Consider the following 24,788-nt stretch of genomic DNA (forward strand, 5'->3'; position numbering starts at 1 on the left):
GTTTCTACATGAAAATCACATATTTACAGCAAAATTTAAAGCACAAGTTGAAAAAAACTTACACGGATCTGTGTAAAAATGTGAAAATGAGAAGCTATGCAAAAGATTTGAGCAAAATTGGTGAAGATTTGAGTGAGAATGGCTCGAAAAACAGTAGCAGCAGTGCGGAGAACGCGAGCAGCGCAAATGAAGCAGAAAAGGAAAAAAAAAACATTTAGTTCCCGAAGCGTAGAAGTTGGGGATTTCGTCTCAGGGTGTGGACATTTAGTGTTATTCCTGGAGTATGGAATTTCACTTGTTAGTTGCTTGAGGCGTAGGATCTCACGATAGTGTTCCCGAAGCGTGGAAACTATCTCATATCATTCTTCCGGAGGCGTGGAAAATTTATCATCCGATAAAGTTCCCGAGGCGTGGAAACTGTCTCATCTCAACTTTCCTGAGGCGTGGAAAATTATCATCTGGTGAAATTCTCGAGGCGTAGAAAACTACAATACATATTTGCAGCCGATACACTGGTGTCAGATACGCATTCTAACTCTAAACTCTTTTATCTGTGGAACTAACACTTTTCTGCAGGTATTGGCGTATATAGAGTGATTTAGGATCGCAGAACGTCTTTAATAATTCTCCGTCCCTATCGACTACTTTGATTATCATTTCCGAAACTTACGTTTCTACAAACTCAGCCAAAGTGGGGGCTTCTGTAGACATCTAAAAATGTCTCCCCAAAACCAAACTCGATGATGAACAACCTTTCACCGCTATTATTGGTCGGGTCGAGTATTTAATCTTGATACTACTTAAAACCCATATTCGGTCAAACATATTCAGTCCACAAATCAGTCCAAGCATTTATTCAAACTCAGTCCAACTCGCATTTCAGCCCAAACCCCTTTTAAATCATTTCGTGTTATTTATTAATTAAGTCTGATTAATAAATAATAAAACCCTAAACCTGAAATAAGCTCGAAACAGCTGAAACGACACCTAAGTATCACATACTTAATTCTTAAGGAAAAGGTTAAAATGAATTTGGACGGATTTCTGGAAAACAAATCTGCCGTGCCACGGCAATTTCTGCTGTATCACGGCAAATTGCACCGTGTCACGGCAATTTCTGCCGTAATGCGGCAATTTTCTAGGGTTTCTCCGCGGCGTATTTTTAATTTTAGGGTTTTGTGCAGCACCCTACTCATTTCCTCTAGAAATACAAGGCTGATTTCTCAATTTCAGGGGACAAAAAATCATCCTCTCTTTCTTTCTTATGCTCTAGACTAAACACTAGCCTTCCCTATTCTCTCACAATACATTACTTAAGCACTCCCCAGAGTTCGTACTTTACCCGCAGCTCTACGCTTAACCCAAGGCGTGAAAGGTAGAACTGTTTGAGGGTTTGACCCCATATCAACTTTACTTTCATTTGGATTAATTTCTATTTTATTATTTATTTTCCTTGAAGTTACTAACACGTTTATTATTTTTTAGTTGCAAGAAAAAGCAATCAAAGTAAGGAATCATGTTCCTTTTGTTCGTGTTATATTTCTAATGATTTTTGTTATGTTTTTCATATACTAATCGTTATTTTTAAGGTTGAATTGCTTCCAATGTTAATGTTGATTTTTATTATATTTATTGATCACCGTAATTCATGTTTAAAGGGAATATGTAATTGAATATAACGCTTAATAAGATAATTTGGAAGACCGGTTTAGGTTCCTTTTTAATCTTGTTGTTTAATCAAGTGATCACGATATTTAGAATTATATGTTTCAGGTCAACCAATTTAGCATAATAATAGTTTGGAGCAAATTAAATCTTTGTTTGTGTGCCTTTGAGATTGTAGGAATACTTTTCACAATAAGAATCGTGTAGAGGCCAATACGGGCGAATGTGACTCCATGACTCACTTCGTACCATCATCCTCGATCCTCCTTTTGTGGTTCTGAACCATATGGAGTAGTAATCTCATGGATTATGAATGGGGTGTAACCTTCACGGGTCAATCGTTGTTGCCTATCGTTGTCCCTTAATCGTGGTTGCCTTAAATGATCTGTGAACGGTTTACAAGTTCCGTACAAAACTTGTTGGCGGCTCCCTACTTTGCTTTGTCCCTAATCGTGTCCCTAATCGTATGTCAATTTCTCACTTCCTATGAGTGCCAAACATATTCACACCATGCTTAATGTAGGAACGCTTCGAATGACGTCTACAACATCCAAAGGGGGCAAAGATGAAAAAGTGGTCCTCAAAGCCTCTTAAGTAAGAGCCTTAACTGCATAACAAAAAAAAGAGAAAAAAAAGAGGGAACGAATTGAAGTTCCAATTAAGACGTCAAATGCTATTTAGGTTCTTTATCATGATAAGGTCATTGCTATCATAGATTAACAACTAAAGACAATACATACTTTTATTTTGTATGGCAAATAGCCAAATTTCTAACTAAAACTAGCTAATTTGGATTTTATAAAGGAAAAAAAAAAGATTTCGATCCCGATCACGATCAAACACTCTAAAGTTGTGTCCGTGACCGATATCAAAGGGGCCAATTTGTAGGCACGAAAATTTTGGTTAAGTGCCATGTTGGATATTATGTGAGTCAAAGGTCAAATTATTAACTCATTAATTATTGACATTTAATTAAGGCAAATTAATTTGGGTAAACAAACTAATTAATTAGCCCATTTTAATTTGGTTTTTATAATTGTCAAGTCCAACATCCAATACATCAAACCCTAACCCTAGGGGTGTCTCACTCTATTAATAGAGCTTCTTCTACTTCATTTGGGAAAGAGGAGGAAATAAGAAGACTACATCAGAAACAGAGAAAACCTTTCAAAACTCTAACCTCTCCAAAGAAATCCTCTCAAAACCTAGAAGAAGAACAACAAGCATTCGACTTGCCATTCTACGTACTCTAGAAGATCACCCGTGGATGAGATCAAGCCTCGACGACCCTCAACATGAACTTCAAATCATCAACCACATTACAAGTCTCTGTAGTTCAACCTCTACGTCAAATATCTTCGATAGAGATCAAGCCTCGTCAACCCTCAATCAAGAAACAAGTCAAATGTCTACATCAAATATCTTCGATCAAGATCAAGCCGCAACAACTCTCAATCAAGAAATCAAGTCGGCCCGTGAAACAAGTAAAATCTAAAGTGGAGATCAAATTAGAGGATTAAATTAGAGATTATTTAAAATTTGTGTTTACAAAGCTACACAGAAAACGCAGTGAAATTTTTATTATTTTCATCTTAATCCATCTTGTCAATAAACAAAAACCTTAATTAAATTACAACTAATATTATTTTTTATAAGTGAAATATAGATGATTGGACAAATCCATATGTAGTCGTAAGTGGCGCATGGTACCTAATCAAAATTCTCAAAATTGGAATCGAAACCTGTTGCATTAGGAAGAAATGAGACCATCGAGTAAAGGTTCAAGTTGAAGATACCCTGTTATTTTTAGGGGTGTCCATTATTCGGATTTAATATGAAGTTCAATCAATTCAAATCATTAAATTGGACCATATCGGATTAGATTGAATTTTTTTTAAATTCGGAGTTTTTTTTTAATGGATATATATTTTCAATTTATCAAAAAAAAACAAATTAAAAAAAGTACTCTATATCTGTTACTCCCTCCGTTTTTTTTAAGTGCACATTGGAGATTTTGGAACTATTCACTAAAACATACATTGACCAATGTTTGTGAAAAATACATAAGAAAAAATATAGTTTGTGGGTACTTGTTGAAATCATCTCAATGAGTAAATAATTAATATTCAATTATTATAATTTATAGTTAAGTATAATTAAATATTTTATTAGTCAAAGTTTTGCATCGACATGTGTGTCATCTCATTATGGGGCACTTAGAAAAAAACAAAGGGAGTACTTTATATTGGGTTTTGCTTGTTTTATAATTTGAGCTTAAATTGTTATGAGCATTATTTTTTCTTCTCAAATTTTTAGCTACACACTTGTGCAACTAAGCTAGCTTCAACAACTACATATATGAACATATAGCAATTAAAAAATGAATATACGTTTTTTCCCCTTCATTTTATCTTAACTCTCTCTCATCTTCTTTCTTACCTCTATTAATTTTCTCTTTCCTCTGTTATCTTCTCCATTCAAAATTCTCTCTCTCCTCTTTTTTTCATTTCCTTATAAGTAATTTTCTTTCTTACCTTACTTTCCTTCAATCTTTACACTTCTTTGTCCTTCAACTTCGGATATTCTCCAATTCGTTACCATTGTAGCATTCTCCATCGTCATCATCTTCATCACGATTGTGAATCTTGAGGTAAAGTTGAGGTTTTTTATTTTTTATTTTTTATTTATAAATATGTAAATGTTATAAAATTGTTGATTTCTAGCAATTTTGTATTTGTGATTCCTAATCTACTATGTTATTGATCAATAATTATTGTCTTTATGATGAATCAAAATCATATTTAAGGCAGATATTCAAATTTTTAGAGTTAAACTAATTACAATCAAACTTGTGTATAATTTTTGTAAAAAAAAAAAAAAAAAAAAAAAAAAACCTAAACACGCAGTACTTTAAATTTGAACATTTTGTACAAAATGAACATTTAGTACACTATAAATGAACATTTTATACACAAAAAATGAACAAATTTTAACGACTTTTTTTATCTTTATTTTTCGTTAATGATTATATATAATTTATTTGAACCTATATGAATATATGAAAATCATGTTCATTTTGAATATACTAAATGTTCATAATTTTTTTTGACGTGTTCATCTTTTTTCGTGTTTATTTTTGTTATACTTAATGTTCATTTTATTTGGTGTTCATATATTTTTATGAAATGTTCATTTTATTAGGTATGGTCCACATATTCTATTATTGTATGATAAGTATTCATTTATTTTTGGTGTGATCACTTTTTATTACTAAATGTTTACTTGTTTACATATTCATTTTTTATTACTAAATTTTCTATTTTTTTTTACGTGTTTATATATATATATATATATATATATATATATATATATATATTATATATATATATATATATGTGTATATATACATATATATACATATATATATATATATATATATATATATATATATATATTACTAAATGTTCTTTTTTAAGATAATCATGCTCATTTTTTATAGGAAAATTAATTACTTTAAATAATCCAATCTTTGCCCCATTCTCCCAAAATAAACCACCCTTTGGATTATTCTAGAATAATAGAATAATCCAACCTTTACACCCCATCTTCCCTTATCCACCCAACAGGTCGCCAAGCCGGTATAATCGGTTGTCTTGCCTACGTATAATTTTCTTATTGGTTTATTTTTTAATTTACAATTATTTTTTTGTTAAAAAAAAAGCCTGCCCCACTTCTTTATCTCTTCTCTCTCTTTCTCCAATCCATGATCACCTCCTTTATCCTTCCTCCATGACCACCTCCTTTGAAAGGAATGGTGTCTTTCGAACAAGTGTATAATTTTGATACAAGGTTCAAAACTAATTACGGAGTTAATTATTCAATGAAGTCAAGTGATCGAAAAGTTGGGCTAGAGGCCATCTTCGATCACTGAGATTAGTTATATTAATCTCATAGCTTTCCTTTGACTGAACCAACAGGTCACACCTAAGTGTGCAACCGAACTAAGGCGACGAATAAAGCCGAAGGCCTTAATACGCCGAACAAGATGACACGTACTCCGACGTTGGATTCCGAGCTTAGAGCGTCGACGTCGAGACGATTCTAGGAATCGACGAGACGAGAAAATAATCAAACAACACGATGTGCTAGGCTCGCAAGCCTAACACGAGGCCTTGCCGCACCACGCTAGTGGGAGCAAGGCCAAACCGCAGCCCAAGCCCTCGCATAGGCCTAGCATGGTGCTGGGCGGGGCATGTGGGGTTGGGCGGGCTATTGCAGCACAAGGCCGGCTGGACGGTAGCACTTACTATCATTGCTAGCGTGCTAGGCACCCAGCCAACGATAGCATGCTGTGTACCTAGCTAGGGGCCACCACTGCTAGTCGGGCTTGCGGCAAGGCATCCAGTAGCGCCCAAGAAACCCAACAAGCGTGTGATGGGCCTGCGGTTCGTGCTGGCCGGCCCAGCCAAAGGCACAAGGCCTTGACCGGTCTTGCCTTGTTACCCAAGGCCTTGACGGGTCATGCCTTGTTGTGAATTGTGGGAAGATGACACTTGGGGAACAAGGAGGCTATGTGGTCCTCACCTAATCCCTCACATGTGCTTGCCACTTGTTATTTTATTATTTGCTCTTTGCTTTTAATTTATTTTAGAATTATATTAATTGCATTATTTTCTTAATTTTGCAAAGTCCTACATTGATAGAATATCAAAGGGAAGGAGATGTCTCTTCTATGTATACCCAAGTATGCTTTGGAATTATTTGCAAGAGTTGAACTCTATAAAAGGCATCTCCATTGAGAAAACCTTATACAGAAATCCTCTTGTTAGTAGTGTTATCTTAGCCGATAATACTAGGGGTGAGCACGGATCGGATATCCGATCCGAAATCCACTTTCGGATCGGATATCCGTATCCGAAAATTAGGATATCCGATATCCGATCCGAAAGTTTTGGATATCCGATATCCGGATATTCGAAAATTTCGGATCGGATAGCTCGGATATCCAATATCCGACCCATTTAATAATATTATATTATATTAATTATAATTAAATGGTATTTTTATTTAAAAGGTGAATTAAATTAATTCTGCATCAATTCTATAAAAAAAAATTCACTACAAGTGTCCTAAACCAAAAAAAAAAAAAAATCCATTACAACTACTTGAAGCCTTCAACAGATCGTAACCTTCAAAGTCTTGAACAACCAGAAAAATGAGAAAAAAAACAAATAAAAAATTTAACAAATACAACAAATAGTTTTCACAAATTACAAAACAGTAAATTATACACAAACCAATTACAAAACAAAAAATTTTCACACAAATCTAAATACAAAACAAAGAAATATTAATTGCCATTGAAATGAAGTTTAGAAGAGGGTCGTCTTCGGTGTTGTATAATAATAATAATAATAATAATAATAATAATAATAATAATAATAATAATAATAATAATAATAATAATAATAATAATAATAATAATAATAATAATAATAATAGTATTAAAAATCATAATAACAACAGAAACAACAACAATAATAATGCGGTAATAATAATGACGACGACGACAACAACAACAACAAAAACAACAACAACAACAACAATAATAATTAAAGGGCGGTTTTCAGGCTGATTTCTGGTCAACATTCAGGCGATTTTCAGGCTTCGTTCTTGGGCTGTTTTTAGGCAAATTCGGGTTGTTTAGGGCGAGTTTCAAACCTGTTTTTACTGGGCGAGTTTCAGACCTGTTTCGGGTTGTTTTCAGCGCAAGGTTCAAGCGGTTTTCTATTTGTTTTTCAGGCTGTTTCCTGCTCGGGTTTGGGTGCAGTTTGGTGGTGGTTTGGGTGTGATTTTCGTGCAGTTCTTGGTGCAGTTTTGGTGTTGTTTAAGTGCTGGTTCATGGTGCAGTTGGTGGTGCAGTTTTGGTGTGCTTTCGTGAGCAGTTTCTGGTGCAATTTTGGTGTATATAAGGTGCAGTTTTTTGGTGCTTTTTGGGTGCAGTTTTAGTGTGTAGTTGATGTGCTATTTTGGTGCAGTTTTTGGTGTGTCGTTTTGTGTTCTTTTTGTGGCAAGTTGTGGTGGGTGTTATGCCTCCTATTGTTTGTTTTCATTGTCCACTTGTGGATCTATATGGGCGTCAGGATGGTGGGGGTAATGGGCTCTCTAAAGCTTATTTGCTCACTCATCTCCGTGATCGTCATTGTTGTGGAGATGCACGAGATTTGACTCGACACTCTCTTTCTTCTGATTTGGCCATTTTCTTAAAGGCAGAGTCAACATTTCGTCGTATGGGCATTTGGTTTTGTGGGGAGTGTTTCAAGACACATACTTTTCGTACAAAGTGTCGACATGGTCCTGGTTCTGATGATATTGTGGCCCCACCTGATTCTGAGGATGGTATTGTTCGGTTTGTCCTTTATGGTTTTTCTAAACCGTAGGGTCCATCTTTGGGAGTATCTGATCTTGTTCCTAGTCTGCCTTGTGAGCCTCTTTTTGCATTCGATGTTGCTCTCTTGGATAGTTTGCTATCTAAGCGGTTCCGTTCGGTGAAATCTATTCCTCCTAAGTGTCGCTTGGGTTTTTCTCGGGTTCTCAAAGGTGCGCTTAATAAGGTGATATGCAAGCCTGATGATGTCTCTTGCTGGGTTCAACTGCTTGTGTTGCCTCTCTGTGTTCTAAAAACCTTTTCTCCGAGGAGTAGTCGTGAGTGTTCTTCAGGTGTCAGGCGGCAGCGGCAGGAAGAGAGTATCTCCGCTGCTATTCGATCTTGGTGTGAGCCTGGTGGTCCTGTGCATCTTGTGCGGGATACGTTGGCTGATGTGTCTCCACCTCTATTGGATGCTGATGATGTGCATGATTTGTCTGAGCGTAATATTACGCAATGTAAGAGAAAGCTTAGTGACGGACATTACACTGCTGCGGTTCGGGTACTTTTGTCTTCTGGTCTTGCCCCTTACAATGATGCTACTCTTGCTGATTTGCAAGCTAAGCACCCTTCCTTTCTGGCTCCTATCTTACTGGACATCCCCGTTGATCAGCCCCTTATTGCTAATCCTGCTGTTTTAGATCAGATTAGGGGTTTTCCACGTGGTACGTCATGCGGTACAGACGGCTTGCGTGCTAAACACCTTATGGATTACTTGGGTGGTGCTGCAGTTGCTATTTCGGATGAGTTGGTAGACTCTATTACGCAGGTGGTTAATCTCTTTCGCGCTGGGAAATGTCCTGCTGTGTTGGGAGAATACATCGCCAGTGCTCCTCTCACGCCACTTGTTAAGCCTGGTGGTGGTATTCGACCTATTGCTGTGGGTACCGTTTGGAGGCGTTTGGTTTCAAAGGTTGGGGCTGCTTTAATTGGTCCGCGTCTGGGAAACTATTTAGGAGGTCTTCAATTTGGTGTTGGTGTGCCGGCGGGTGGTAAGGCTATTCTTCATGCTGTTAATCGTTTGGTTGAGGCTCGTGGTGGTGATGTTGGCCTCTCTATGTTGCTAGTGGATTTCTGGAATGCCTTTAATTTGGTTGATCGTACGGCTTTACTACGTGAGGTTCGTCTCCGTTGTCCAGCTCTCTCGCGTTGGGTTGAATTCTGTTACTCTACTCCAGCCAGGCTGTTTTATGGGGAGCATACCTTAAGGTCATGTCAAGGTGTGCAGCAGGGTGACCCTCTTGGCCCTTTGCTTTTTGCTTTGGTGCTCCATCCGTTGGTTTTTCGAATCAGGGATTCTTTTGACTTATGTTTGCAGGCTTGGTATTTGGATGGTGGCACTATTATTGGTGACACCTTGGTGGTAGGGAAGGTCATGGAGTTGATTTTGGTGGAGGGACCTTGTCTCGGCCTCCATGTTAACGTTGAGAAAACGGAAGTTTTCTGGCCCACGGAGGACCCACGTAGCCGTTTGGCCGATGTCTTTCCTCTAGATATTGCTCGTCCTGTTCATGGTGTTAAGTTGCTAGGTGGTCCCGTCAGTGCGGATGCCTCTTTCTTTGTTAAGCTTGTTTCGCAAAGAGTTTCGAAGACCATTGAGCTCATGGATGTTGTTGCTAAGCTTGAGGATCCCCAATGTGAGCTGTTACTACTTTGTGCGTGTACTGGGGTTTCAAAACTCTACTTTTCTATGCGTACGTGTCCTCCTCGTCTTTTTTAAGCGGCCCAGGTTTCTTTTGATGTGGCCCTTCGAGGTTCTTTGGAGCGCATTATAACTGATTCAGGGCCAGGTTTTGGTGATTGGCAATGGCGACTTGCCACCTTACCTTTCTCTTATGGTGGATTGGGTGTCTATTCAGCGGGTGATGTTCGTCACTATGCTTTCCTTGCGTCGCGTTTGCAGTCTTCTAGTCTTCAGACTTCGCTTCTTCGCAATTCTGGTATTGATGGTCCAGGTCCGGCCTTCGATGGCACTCTTAGTCTTTTTAATAGGACTGTGGAGACTGACTTTTGCGTAACCCTAGTGAGATCGCTGCCCCTAACCTCATGAAGAAATTGGCAGATATATATTTCGCGAAGGTCACTACATCTGTAGAATCCACTTTCTCCTTATCTCCGCGTCAGGTCGCCTTATGGAAGTCCCAGCAGGGGGGATCACACATCTGCCTGGTTGCGAGCGATCCCGATATCAGGTTTGGGTCAGACTATGAATGGTAAGACTTACCGTTGTGTTCTTTGCTACCGGTTGGGTGTTCCCTTTTTCTCCATTTCAACTCCGTGTTCTGCTTGCTCTAGGGTTTTTGATGGGGATATTTATGGGGATCATGCAGTGTCTTGTGCTGGGATGGTGGGTATTAAACATCGGCACAACGTTGTTCGTGATACCCTTGTAGATATTTGTTTCCGCTCTGGGATTTCTGCAAGGAAGGAGGTTAACGTTGGGTTGACTGGAGGGAATGACGGGGCTCTTCGACCGGCAGATGTGTTGCTTTATTCCTAGGAAAGAGGTCTTGATGTATGTGTTGACTTGACGGGGTCTTCTCCTTTGACTCAATCTGGGTTGTTTGACTTTGTTCCTGGTCGTGTTGTGTCGGCTGCGGCTCAGCGGAAGCGGGACAAGTATAGGGCGCGTTGCAGGGCAATTGGCTATGGTTTTCTTCCTTTCTCCTTTTCTTCATTGGGGGAATTAGAGAAGGATGTTGTTGCGTTGCTGAAGCGGGTTCAGGCGTTTGCTAGGACTCAGGATATTGGTGCTCGTGCAGCTGCTCATATCTTCAACAGGATCGGGTTCGCTATAGCTAGAGGGGTGGGGGCCCAGATTGTATCTTGGCTCCCCACTAATTTCTTGTAAATCAATTGACTTTATAGGGTTTTGTTGTTTTATAATAATAGTGCGATGGTGATGATAATAATAATAATAATAATAATATTATTATTAATAATAATAATAATAAATTAATGATAATAATACAATAATAATAATAATAATAATAATAACAAAGCCAAATGCCCATATGTTTCGGCGTATGGGCATTTGGCTTTGTGGGGTGTGTTTCAAGACTCATACTTTTCGTTCGAAGTGTCGACATGGTCGTGGTTCGAAGGATATTGTGGACCCACCTGATTTGGGGGATGGTGTTGTTCAGTTTGTTCTTTATGGTTTTCCTAAACCACAGCGTCTTTCTTCGGAGGTATATGATCTTGCCCCTATTGCGCCTCGTTAGTCTCTTTTGGCGTTCGATGTTGCCCTCCTAGATCGTCTGCTATCTAAGCGGTTCCGTTCGGTGAAATCTATTCCTCCTAAGTGTCGCTTGGGTTTTTCTCGGCTACTTAAAGGAGCGCTTGATAAGGTGATATGCAAGCCTGATGACGTCTCTTGTTGGGTTCAACTGCTTGTGTTGCCTCTTTGTGTTCTAAAAACCTTCACCCCGAGGAGTAGTCGTGAGTGTTCTTCGGGTGTCAGGCGGCAGCGGCAGGTAGAGAGTATCTCCGCTGCTATTCGTTCTTGGTGTGAGCCTAGTGGTCTTGTGCATCTTGTGCGGGATATGTTGGCTGATGTGTCTCCACCTCTATTGGATGCTGATGATGAGCATGATTTGTCTAAGCGTAATATTACGCAATGTAAGAGAAAGATCAGTGACGGGCATTACACTGCTGCGGTTCGGGTACTTTCGTCTTCTGGTCTAGCCCCTTACAATGATGCTACTCTTGCTGATTTGCAAGATAAGCACCCTTCCTTTCCGGCTCCTATCTTACCGGATATCCCCGTTGATCAGCCCCTTATTGCTACACCTGCTGTTGTTTTAGATCAGATTCGGGGTTTTCCACGTGGTTCGTCATGCGGAAGAGACGGCTTGTGTGCTCAGCATCTTCTTGATTGCTTGAGTGGTGCTGCGGTTGCTATTTCTGATGAGTTGGTGGGCTCTATTACGCAGGTGGTTAATCTCTTTCTCGCAGGAAATGTCCTGCTGAGTTGGGGGAGTATATTGCTAGTGCTCCTCTCACGCCACTTGTTAAGCCCGGTGGTGGTATTCGGTACTGTTTGGCGCCGTTTGGTTTCAAAGGTTAGGGCTGCTTTAGTTGGTCCTCGTATGGGGAACTATTTAGGAGGTCTTCAGTTTGGTGTTGGGGTGCCGACGGGTGGCGAGGCTATTCTTCATGTTGTTTATCGTTTGGTTGAGGCTCGAGGTGGTGATATTGGTCTCTCTATGTTGCTGGTGGATTTCCGGAATGCCTTTAATTTGGTTGATCGTACGGCTTTACTGCTTGAGGTTCGTCTCCGTTGTCCAGCTCTTTCGCGTTGGGTTGAATTCTGTTACTCTACTCCAGCCAGCCTCTATTATGGGGAGCATACCTTAAGGTCATGTCAAGGTGTGCAGCAGGGTGATCCACTTGGCCCTTTGCTTTTTTGCTTTGGTGCTCCATCCGTTGGTTTGTCGTATTAGGGATTCTTTTGACTTATGTTTGCAAGCTTGGTATTTGGATGATGGCACTATTATTGGTGACACCTTGGTGGTAGGGAAGGTTATGGAGTTGATTTTGGTGGAGGGACCTCGTCTCGGCCTCCATGTTAACGTTGCGAAAACGGAAGTTTTCTGGCCCTCAGAGGACCCTTGTAGTCGGTTGGCCGGTGTCTTTCCTCTAAATATTGCTCGTCCTGCTCATGGGGTTAAGTTGCTTTGTGGTCCTGTCAGTGCGGATGCCTCTTTCTGTGGTGAGCTTGTTTCGCAGAGAGTGTCGAAGACCATTGTGCTCATAGATGCTGTTGCTAAGCTTGAGGATCCCCAATGTGAGTTGTTACTACTTTGTGCGTGTACTGGAGTTTCAAAACTCTACTTTTCTATGCGCACTTGTCTTCCTCGTCTTTTTGAAGCGGCCCAGATTTCTTTTGATGTGGCCCTTCGAGGTTCTTTGGAGCGCATAGTAAATGCTTCGGGGCCAGGTTTTGGTGATTGGCAATGGCGACTTGCCACCTTACCTTTTTCTTATGGAGGGTTGGGTGTCTATTCAGCGGGTGATGTTCGACACTTTGCTTTTCTTGCATCGCGTTTGCAGTCTTCTGGTCTTCAGGCTTCGCTTCTTCGCAATTCTGGTATTGTTGGTCCAGGTCCGGCCTTCGACGACGCTCTTAGTCTTTTTAATAGGACTGTGGAGACTGACCTTTTGCGTAACCCTAGTGAGATCACTGCCCCCAAACTCATGAAGATATTGGCAGATATATATTTCACCCGAAGGTCACTGCATCTGCTGAATCCACTTTCTCCTTATCTCCGCGTCAGGTTGCCTTATGGAAGTCCCAGTAGGAGGATCACACTTCTGCCTGGTTGTGAACGGTCCCTATATCTGGTCTGGGCCAGACTATGAATGGCAAGACTTACCGTTGTGTTCTTTGCTACTGGTTGGGTGTTCCCTTGTTCTCCGTATCGGCTCCTTGTTCTGCTTGCTCAAGGGTTTTTGATGGGGATATTTATGGGGATCATGCAGTGTCTTGTGCTGGGATGGTGGGTATTAAACATCGGCACAACGTTGTTCGTGATACCCTTGTTGATGTTTGTTTCCGTTCTGGGGTTTCTGCACGAAAGGGGGTCAGCGTTGGGTTGTCTGGAGGGGACGACGAGGCTCTTCGGCCAGCAGATGTGTTGCTTTACTCTTGGGATAGAGGCCTAGATGTTTGTGTTGACTTGACGAGGTCTTCTCCATTGACACAATCTGGGTTGTCTGACTTCGTTCTTGGTCGTGTCGTGTCGGCTGCGGCTCAGCGGAAGCGGGACAAGTATGGGGCGCGTTGCAGGGCTTTTGGCTATGGTTTTCTTCCTTTCTCCTTTTCTTCATTGGGGGAATTAGAGAAGGATGCTGTTGCATTGCTGAAGCGGGTTCAGGCGTTCGCTAGGACTCAGGATATTGGTGCTCGTGCGGCGGCTCACATCTTCAACAGGATTGGGTTCGCTATAGCTAGAGGGGTGGGGGCCCAAATTATATCTCGGCTCCCCACTAATTTCTTGTAAATTGTTTGACTTTGTAGATTTTTGATAATAATAATAATAATAATAATAATAATAATAATAATAATAATATTATTATTATTATTATTATTATTATAACAAAAACCTTCAAAGTCAAACCAATAATAATAATAATAATAATAATAATAATAATAATTCTGAAATCTGGTCTACTCTATTATGCTTTGCCCAAAAGCTCAAAAAAATAGAGCCTCAGTACTTAGATCTTTTGCTTACAATTTGCGGTAATTATGAAAATTCCACTTTAATTTTTGAAAAATATGGAGATTAATTATGAATTTCCCGCCTAGAATGATACCATCAATTTTTTTTTTTTCTCTCTCTAGAGCTTCACTTTTACGCTGCACCTCTGCCTTCCTCTCTTTTCTCCATTGAAGCGTAATCTTAGTTCTCCATTGAAGCAGCTTCCGAGCTCTCTCTCCTCCATTGAAGCAGCTTCCGAGGTAAGGTTTTAGTTCTTCTCTGATAATCGAAGATCAATTTCACAATTTAGGGTTTAATTTCATCCTAATGCAAATTTAATTGTCATTATAGTCTGTTCAGGGTTCTTCTAAGGTGAATTATTCAGCAATTAGTTGTAATTACTGAAATCACGAAAGCTTTTAACGAGCGAATTTGTTGCTTGAATTTTACTATGTGCAATTTATGTCTGTATTGTTAAGCAAGAAGAATTTTCTGAAAATTTTCAAGCCATACTAAAAGATTTGTGATTATCAAAGATAAATTGATATGCATTTTTAAGTCTATGATCATCGAATTGGTTGCATTAAATCCGCAACATTAGGGAATTTCGTTGATAGATAGCCGTTGTTGAAGAAAATTTAGGTATCATTAGAAATTCTTGAGGAACTGTTAATATAGTAATTCGTATTGTTACTGGTAATCACCAATTCACCATGATAGATGACATCTGGTGAAAGGCTTTTTGTGCATTTCATATCCTTTGCTTCCTTTATGATATCGGTGCTCGACAAATGATGACGTTCTCTTGATACTGTGCTTTCATATCTTTGGCTGGAAGATAGTTGTAGAACATGAGTACATGAACGAGAAAATAGGAGTAGAATTCAACCAGAAAATCATAAATTTTAAACATCAATCCCTTACTTTTATCTTTATTGAAAAACTTAATTGAGCTTCGGGAATTGTATAGTTGTATTTTTGCACTAATGGTGGAAGAGAAGATAGAGATGGAGGACGCGTCTGTACGACAGTATGTGCGAGTAGATAAAAGCTGCACATACACAGACAGTGTCAAGCTTTATGATAAATGTTTTGAAACACTTCAAATGTTCTTTTGTTGTTGATGAGTTTGAGTTTGAAGAAAATTGTGCTTGATTGTTAATAATAATGATGTTTATATTTATTTTTGTTTTTGCTTTGATAAGTAATAGATTCTGAAGGTTTTTCTATTACCTCCTCTAGTCCTTATTATATGCGCTAAGTACCAATGCACTATGTTCAAAAAAAAAAAAAAAAAAAAAAAAAAAAAAAAAAAAGGTACCAATGCACTACTTTGAGTATTTGTCACTTTTGTATCAATCCACGGTTGTACCCAAGTGTTATCCATGCAGTATTATTGATTTATTTCTTAGCATTAGATACCCCAGATTGAATCATACTGTATAAGTTACTCAGACTTGGGATAACAATTGGATACAAACATAGATTGAAAGGACAGTGGTTTCTGTGGCTGTTTTTTGTCTAGGTTGAAGTCTTTTAACTGCAATTATGTTCAGGTGCTCAAAAAATTGTGAATTGTGATAGGGATACATGGTACTTTGAGTTAAGTTTTAGGTGTCTAAGTAATATTATCGTCAAGTCAGAATCCTGTTGCAACGCAAGTTCCTTTGTTTTTATGTAATGAAATTAAGATGAAACAGTGAATAGCTGACTGTAATCAATCTTCTGAACTAATGATACCTGGCCTTATCCGATAAGTATTACCTTAAAATCTTAAATCTGTTTATGCAGGGAAAATCTCAACCAGTGCTTTAACAAAGATGGCAGAATCAGAGAAGAAAGATTCTTCAACTGGGAATGCAAAAGAGAAAATGTTATTGCTAGGTAATTTTAAATGCGTGTACTTTATTAGCATTTTGTACATATTTCTGTAATGGCCGCATATGGGGTTAGTACCTATTGCATAGGCAAAAGTAGTGTAAATTTGTACCATAACAATTATTACTTTTTATTAATGAATAGTATGATGAATCCTTTAGTAGTTGAAAATGGCTACTTTAAAAAGAGAGGGGAAACGTTTTCTGCCATGTGAAAGAACTATTCGGTAGAGCTTCTCCATCTAACCTCAATAGGAACCCCATACAAAATGTTTAAAGTATGTTGTGTTTTTTTTTAAACCATCAATGAATAATTTTCCTAAAGAAAAATCACTCTTTCCGTCAACTGGAGTTAAAGTTTTTTTTTGATGTGTCTTAGTTACAGCAAATTCCATAAACTCTTCTACATTTATAAGTTGCTACATTATTCTCTCCATTTGCCATTCAGCCTTACTTTTGATGATTATGTGTCTGTGGTACTTCTAGAAAAAGTCAAATTGTCGAAATGATTTCTGTTTATCACTTAGAAGAATCTGTGTATTAGTTGAGGGTACTGCTGCAATTCATGATGAATTAGAGATATTAGTTGAATGAGTGCAAATGGAATAAGATAGGTGCTGAAACACTTCATGTTCTTTTTTCACTGGGGCAGTGGAGCAGGGAGAACCTAAGGAAGTATTCAGAGACAATCTCTGCAAAAAAATCTTGTTTTTGTTTTCATTTGTCATTTTCACTGTTGCAAATATCTCTGCTCTTAGCTATTCTGTTTGCACTGACAAAAAAATCTGGTTATCTGATATTTTATCATACTTACACACTGTTGGTTTGATCAAACTAAATACAGATGAGGACTTCTCTAAAGATTTTCTTAGTTCATGGAAGTCAGGCACTGATGATATGGACTTCAGCTTTGAACCAGTCAGCAAAGGCAAGAAAAAGGCATTCGACTTTGGCATGTAAGTTTTCTGAAATAGTACTGTGTTTATTATTAATTCTGTCTCGATGAAGACAAATGTCCAGGTATATCATTATGATGTATCTTCTTGTTGCTTGTTATGTTGTTCTTTGTGTTGCCTCTTTGCCAGCCTTAACACCATTTTGTTAGAAAGATCAATAGGGATTAGTTTTACAGGTCATTTGTATTCTTCATACAGGTTTCTGGCCACAATGGACTCCTGAGGCAGATTGAATTTAAATGAATAAATAATAATTTTCTTCATGAAGTATCAGAGTAATATGTTGAAATAATACTTTTTTGGCTTGTTATTGCATATCTGAATGTCCCGTTGGGCATTTTACTTTTAGAATTGGGTATGGAGCCAATGGAGGTATTGTAAATTGCTGTCACTTTTACTTTTTTTAATAGTCAGTACTCAGGGCCTCTAGTTTACAAGTATTACAATTGCAATGAAATCACAAACGTTCAATTTGCTTGTGATGATACTTTGCTTCAGACAACAATTGTGTATAATTTTTTATGTTTATAGAGCATTAGTACATCTTTGCTTATAAAATATATCTTACCAGGGATATGGATTTTTCTCTTGATGATGCATTTGGCAAGATGCCTTCTTTCAAGATGGATTTGCCAGATATTGATTTTTCTAATTCTCCAAATAAATCCAAAAAGTCAAAGGAAAAGTCAGAAGAGGATTCTGCCAAAGGAAACCGTTCAGACAAACATGACAAGTTCAATTTTTCTTTCGATTTTGACGGGCAAGTATCTTTATAATCTTTTCATAGTATATACTTCAGTTTGGTTTTGGGAAAGGAGTCATCATCAATTGCTTAGACATTTATAGAAGAACTCACAAGTCCACTAAAATGCCTGATTGACAGAATGAACATTAGTGATGGGGAGAAAGATCCTGGTGATGGTGGTTGTTTTGGTAGTGCTAAATTCCCTTCAGACACCATTAACACTTCTGCAGCTAGTGTACAAACAACAAATGATGGTGGTAGGACAGAACTTTCTGTTTCTGAGGATATCCGAGAGGGATCAACACATACAAGTGCTATTAACAGAAGGTAATTTAAACTTTTGTAGTGAACTCTACTCTTCTGTCTACTTTAGTTTCCTTATAATCTTGCAAAGTCTCTGTTGTAGCAGCTATGGCAGCAGCAAAAATAATGGGAATACACTAGATGACCATCCCAGTTCATGTACCAAAGAACTGATTCAATCAGATTCAGTTATAGAGAAAAGTGAAAGAAATGCTGCTGCTCAAACTCCTCCAAGGTGATGCCACTACACTCCAAAATCTAACCTTTGTTTCAAAGCATGACAACTATAGTATTATGAAGTTGCTTTTGCTTAAATTATATGCTTGGAATTTGAGCAGGGACCATGATGACCCTGTCAATGGGAAAAATATGAAAGAAGTGAGTGTTAACACAGTGCAGCATAATGGCAAAGCAAATGGTGGACTCCCTTCACTGGAATGTGAGAAGATGAACAACAATGTCAAAATTTCCGGGTAAGACTTATCAACATTCCATATGCATCACTTGCAATATTGATAGTCAGGGTTGATTCAGGTCCTCTAGTATACATTTTTTAATAAGTTATAACTCTTGTAAAGTTATAGGCATATATATTTTGTGGAAGTGTGATGATACTTTGCTTCAGACATACTTTCTAGTTCTTTAGTGCATTAGTTTGTTTGTGCTCATGATATATATCTTACAGGGATATGGATTTTTCTCTTGATGATGCATTTGGAAAGATGTCATCTTTCAAAATGGATATGCCAGATGTTGATTTTCCTAAATCCACAAAGTTGGTGGAAATTTCAGAAGTGGTTTCTGCCAAGGGTAAACATCAAGACAAGCATGACAAGTTCACCTATACTTTTGATTCTGATGGGCAAGTATTTATGAACTTTCTTCATAGTATATATTTCTGTTTTGTGTTGGGAAAGGAGTCATTATTATTTTCTTAGATATTAAAAAAACTGATACTAAACTCTTCGCTACAATACATGATTGACAGAATGAATACTAGTGATGGAAAGAATGAGCATGGTCATGGTGGTAGTTTGGGCAGTGCTAAGCTCCCTTCAGATGCTGTTAACACTTCTGAAACTAGTGACACAAAGGCAATGTCCTCCATTGCTAGATCCAGTGCCGAAATGCTAAAGCCAGTTTCAAAGGCGTCATCAACAACATATGACAGGTTTAGCCACCTTTCTAATTTTTTGGGGGTTCGTTACATTTATGCCGATCAATGCTTTGAATTTCATGCTGTTAAGATTAAACCTAATATGTTTAGTGAGGATCGAATGCTTTGAGTGTGATTTCTTGCATAAGGTTTGTGCTACTTTCCATGGGGCTGGAGATTTGTGCTCATTGGACACTTATTGGATGGAAGGCATGATGTACATCTTATAAATTGGCAGCAAGTTGTAAGCTTTGTGGAAATTACATGACATTGGGTGTTTCTTGTTCCTATTTTCATAATATAACTTGGATAGTTAATTAGGAAAATTTGCTTGGATGCTTTTATCTGTAGATTTATTCATTAATTACCATAGTTGTATTTAGGGATATGTTGTTGTCCCTCCGTTCTTCTATTTTATGTTTTACTCAGTTACTTAATTTAAAAAAAATTAGAAAAACGTGAGTGGGTGTAAAAAAAAAAGTAGGATAAAGTAAGAGAGAGAGAGAGAGTATCGAAAGGTTTATGGGTGTAAGAAAAAGGTAAATAAAGTACAGGAGAGTATGTGGATAGGTGTAATTACTGTGGTATAAAGAGGTGTGTGTGGGGAGGGGGGTGTTAGGCCTTGCAAATATAACTTACAAATGCTAATCTCTGAGCATGGTTTCTAAATAAACATATTTTGGTACGTACAATGTTTATCATTCTCTATCTGGGTATCAAAAAGAGAGAGGGGGGGGGGGATCCAGGGTGGTGTTAGACCCAGCAAATATGACTTACCAATGCTAATCTCTGAGCGTGGTTTCTAAATAAACATATTATGGTATGTGCAATGTTTATCATTCTATATCTGGGTATAAAAAGGAGAGGGGGGGGGGGGGATCCAGGGTGGTATGGAGGCTAACATCATCACTACATTATGATATGCTGAATTGTATGATGATTGTGGGACACACCTTGCATCAATGTCACAATTTGTAATTAATCTTGTCCAGTGGACCAACCTCTGCAAAAACAACGCTGCTGAAGATTAAAGTTCCACGAGCTATTAACTCGAGGTTTCTGGCTGTACAAGCAACAAATGAGGGTGGCAGGACAGAATTTTCAGCTTCTGAGGGTAACCAAGAAGGCACAACACATACTGATGCTGTAAACAGAAGGTAAACTTTTGTAGTGTCAGAACTCAACGTTTGTAGCTACTTCGAAGTCCTAATAATATTGCAGTGTCTCTGTTAGTTGTAGTTATGGCAGCAGCAAACATATTGTAAAGGAATTAAATGACCGTCCAAGTTCATGTACCAAAGAATTGATTCAGTCAGATTCAGTTACGGAAAAAAGTGAGAAGGATGCTGCTGCTCATACTCCTCCTAGGTGATGTTACTATACTACAAACTATGACGTTTGACTCTGATCATGACTCCTTATATTTATTATGAAGTTGCTTTCGCTATACTTATATGCTTTAAGTTTGATCAGGGACCATGACGACATTGTAAACGGAGAAGAAAGGAATGAGGCGAGTGTTGATACAGTGACACAAAATGGAAAAGCAGTCAATGATGGACTCCCTTCGCTGGAATGTGAGAAAATGACCAGCAATGTCAAATCTTCTGGGTGAGACTTACCATTGTTCCATTCCAAAATACTGTATCACTAGCAATATTACAAATACCTCAGTAATTACTTGCCTACTCCACTATATTTCAGTGGTGATCTCCTGAAATTTGTGTCACATTGAGGGATTATTGACCTTCATAATTTTATGACAACATCTTCAATGTTTCCTCCATATTTTATTTATCATCTGTCCTTTTAACAATTAAGTATCTATTTTTATCAACTTACGGAATCTGGCATACAATTTTTTTTTTTTTTTTTTTTTTTTTTTTTTTTTTTTTTTTCCGTCCTTCCTTTCTTTGATTGTATATTGTTATATAATCACAATAAATTCCTCCAAAATCTGATAATGAGATATCTAGGCCTGTTGCTTACTCTCTTGTGTTGGAGGCTGGCAGATTTGTCATCATTTAACTTAGCATCTTGGATGTAACTATTTCTATGTGACAACAAATATTAGCAACAGTTAGGCTTCTTTAAAAATGACAAGGAAACTTATGGATTGCTTTTATGTTCTGCTTATGTTGGGGTATCATGTTGAATGTCCTGCAGCTTTAAAATTCCTTTATCGACTCCACCAGAACAGGGAACTAAAAATGGCAACCAGAGGCAAGGTAATCTTAAAGACAAGATTTCAAGCATTGCATTGACTCAGAAATTAAACATTGGTCAAGGAAATAAACTTACGTCCCAGAGAATTGACAAGAAAACGTTTGCTCTTCCTAGTTTGAAAGTTACAAGGTATGTTGTTAATAGCTGATTTTGCCTGTATCTTCTTTTATGCCGCTGCTTCTGCAGATTAATTTTCTGGAAAATTATTTGTATAGGCGTACCACTACAGACAAACATCCAGCTGCTCCCATTATGCTAAGTAATGTTAAATCTCTGGGAATTGTTGAGAAAAGCACAAGGCCACAACAAGCAATGGTTAAGACGGTGTCCCCTACTATTTCTGGGAAACAAACTCCAACTCCCTCTTTGAAGCGCAAACCATCTGAGGTTCTTTCCATAATCCTGTCATCTGAAGCTCTCTGACATCTCTACTAAAGCATTCTTAGTAACTCATAGAACAATGGGCAGGCTGCTGATATGGGTCCACCAAAGCTTTATACACCAAAACGTTTCTCACCCAATGAAAGCAGGTGCAGCACACTCCTAAAACTGTCTTTGTATCATATCAGATTATTTCCTGTTAGCTAATTTCAATTTGTTTGAATGTACAGAATGTCTAAAGTGGCAGTCAGAGAACCTGGAGATGGGGTAATCTCTTACACATTCTGTTTAAAATATTTTACTAATATTTGCTTCTAAAGGGAAACACAATTAGTGAAAGTAGATCCATGTGATTCGCTATGCTTACAAACTTTACCTGGCCGTGTGTATAGGTTCAAACTCAAGTTAACTCTGTGGTAGGAAGCACGAAGAATGTCTCACAAGAGAACAAGACCCCTAATTTTCATTTTGATCAAGAGGCAAACATGGCAGCCCTCCAATTCAGTTTGATGGTGGAGAACGACGCAAATGTTGAAAAGGCTGAGGCATGCGCAAAAGAGCTAGATAATGTAAGTAGTTTTGTTTTCAGTTTATTGGCAGTGAAATTTGACCTAAAAGAGCAATTCAATAATCTAAGTAAACCTGGCCTCTAAAGGAGAGAAGGAAAAAGCAGAGATCCGAAAATCGGATGAAGATGATTGCCTATGGTCTCTATCATCACTTTTGCCAAAGCAAGAAGTATATCATTTCTGAGTATATTGTCCTCCAAATCATGAAAGCCTAATTATTGATGATTGGTTGATCATTGAGGAAGGTGGGAGGTGAGTAAAAAGAGTGGGAAGGGGAATGGGAACAGAAGTATTGAGTTATCCTTTAAATGTTTTCCAATATTGGAAGAATTTGGTTTGCCGTCGAAGAATTATAAATCCCTTTGATTCCCTTCCCGTCCTTCATATTCAAACATACTATCATAATATCACAGATTAGATTTAACTGAATTTAGATGATGAATGTTTCTTCTTTTTGGCCCTTTGCCCTTAGATTATGAAGTATGACTGAGAAATTAAACTGGAGATTAAACTCATGCATATTTCAGTAAGTTCTCTTAAGTTTTTGTAGTTAATTGAAGTACCTGTACTCCCTTCTGAGTATCCTGATACATAAACTTTAAATTGAGTGTAGTGTTATATTATTTTCTTTCTACCTGTTTGTACTTTTCGTCGAGGCACCACTGCTGAACCAATTCCATATATATTCTTTGCACACCCAGGCTCATACTTTTTTTGATTTAGAATGGCACGTCTCTCAGGGAACTCTTTTTCCTGCTAGTGACGTTCTTTGTGAACTGTCTTCTTTTCGAAGGTTAGACCAATGTATATTATTTGCCAGGGTTGCTCACCACTAAGAACAATTGGATGAAAATTTATTTTCAGGAACTGTTTTTCATGACTTGTATGACTATCAGTACTTAAATATTTTAGCATGCGGTTAGAGGGCAATTAATGCCAACTATCTGCATGACATTCATTATATACTACGGAGTATTTAGAAGTCTTGACTAATCGAAGATTACTCGTTTACATCATTCAAGACCTTAATTGATCACAGTTGCCTTTCCAAATCTCTCTTTTATGAGATACGAAGCACTAACTTGCATCCAAATTCCTTTTTTTTCATGTTTATATTTCTCTGTGTCTAATGCTATGCATTGAGAAATGAAAATCAAGGTTGTTGGGTTTGCTCTGCAGATCTGCAACATGTTGAAAAAGAAGCATGAGGAAGCGAAGGAGTTACTGGTCCGAGCTCTTGTGAACAACAACAATCTTTTGATGCTGAACCATCCCATCTATGAAGAAAAAATATCCTTGCATTTATAGTCGCTGTTGTTACATCACAAAGAGTTTCTTTCTATACTTAGATAATTAATGTGATGAACTTTTCCGGAGCCTGGATGAACAGCTGTAACCCTTGACAATCAAAACATCAGTGCAGTTCAAAGGCTTGCTTCTAAATTGATGTCAAAAGAGCTGGAAGTCGAGGCTTAAAAGAACTATTCACACTGATAACAGGAAGGTTTTTCTCTCTCTATATTACTTGATCACGCATGCTCATACAAGGTTTTGTAATATCTCATTTGATTCAATTGATTTTCTGATCATTGTGAATTTCAGGATGATCCAGAATTCCAGATGCTAAATCCTGCAGAAGGGGGATAGCATCATTATGTTGTAAATGCTCTCGTCTGCTCCTCTTGATCTGCGTAGTGTTTGATCAAATTTTTTTTTTTTTTTTTGACCGGTGTTTGATCAAATATGTAAATGATTATTTTTGCTAAAAGGTACTCCGTATTGCTTAACTGTGATATACAATTCATATATGAATCTTTGGAGTTCCTGGTTGCAGTGAGGCACATTGCTGTTCTGTAAAGCCAAATTTTACGGTCTGTAAAATTCGTAAGAAAATCATTATCCTCTGCATGTTCTATCTATTGGATTGAGTCTGAATTGTGTAATCAAGCACTTGCTGGATTCACCAATTACCGAGTCAATTCCATCTTCAAGTTTGCAGTCTGAAATTCTGAATGGTCTATTGTTGAGTATATTTCATATCCAAAAGTAAATTTTGGAAATTGTTACTTCCTTAGGAGGCTCGTATATATATATATATATATATATATATATATATATATATATATATATATATATATATATATATATATATATATATATATATATATATATATATATATATATATATATATATATATATATATATATATATATATATATATATATATATATATATATATATATATATATATATATATATAGATGTAGATGATTAAA

At 37.7% G+C, this 24,788-nt stretch overlaps 1 protein-coding gene across 1 annotated transcript; it reads left to right on the forward strand.

The window, feature by feature from the left end:
• The first annotated feature begins 16,095 nt into the window (after window positions 1–16,095).
• Window positions 16,096–24,508, forward strand: LOC110730631 (uncharacterized protein At4g18490-like). Its single transcript, XM_021910449.1, has 19 exons — window positions 16,096–16,182; window positions 17,020–17,131; window positions 17,703–17,891; window positions 18,015–18,203; window positions 18,286–18,414; window positions 18,518–18,652; window positions 18,865–19,041; window positions 19,168–19,350; window positions 20,328–20,492; window positions 20,557–20,703; window positions 20,809–20,946; window positions 21,502–21,690; window positions 21,777–21,948; window positions 22,030–22,091; window positions 22,173–22,209; window positions 22,335–22,511; window positions 23,691–23,801; window positions 23,925–24,015; window positions 24,114–24,508. The coding sequence occupies exons 1-18, from the start codon at window positions 16,119–16,121 to the stop codon at window positions 23,985–23,987; spliced, it is 2,439 nt and encodes an 812-aa protein (XP_021766141.1). The 5' UTR covers window positions 16,096–16,118; the 3' UTR covers window positions 23,988–24,015; window positions 24,114–24,508.
• The last annotated feature ends 280 nt before the right edge of the window (window positions 24,509–24,788 follow it).

This window comes from Chenopodium quinoa, unplaced genomic scaffold (genome assembly GCF_001683475.1).
Source record: "Chenopodium quinoa cultivar QQ74 unplaced genomic scaffold, ASM168347v1, whole genome shotgun sequence".
NCBI lineage: Eukaryota > Viridiplantae > Streptophyta > Magnoliopsida > Caryophyllales > Amaranthaceae > Chenopodium > Chenopodium quinoa.

Coding starts and splice junctions, on each gene's coding strand:
- LOC110730631 (XM_021910449.1), top strand. CDS start 16,119: ATGGCAGAATCAGAGAAGAAAGATTCTTCAACTGGGAATGCAAAAGAG. Junction 19,351..20,327: donor TCATCAACAACATATGACAG/GTTTAGCCACCT, acceptor AATCTTGTCCAG/TGGACCAACCTCTGCAAAAA. Junction 22,512..23,690: donor GCGCAAAAGAGCTAGATAAT/GTAAGTAGTTTT, acceptor TTTGCTCTGCAG/ATCTGCAACATGTTGAAAAA.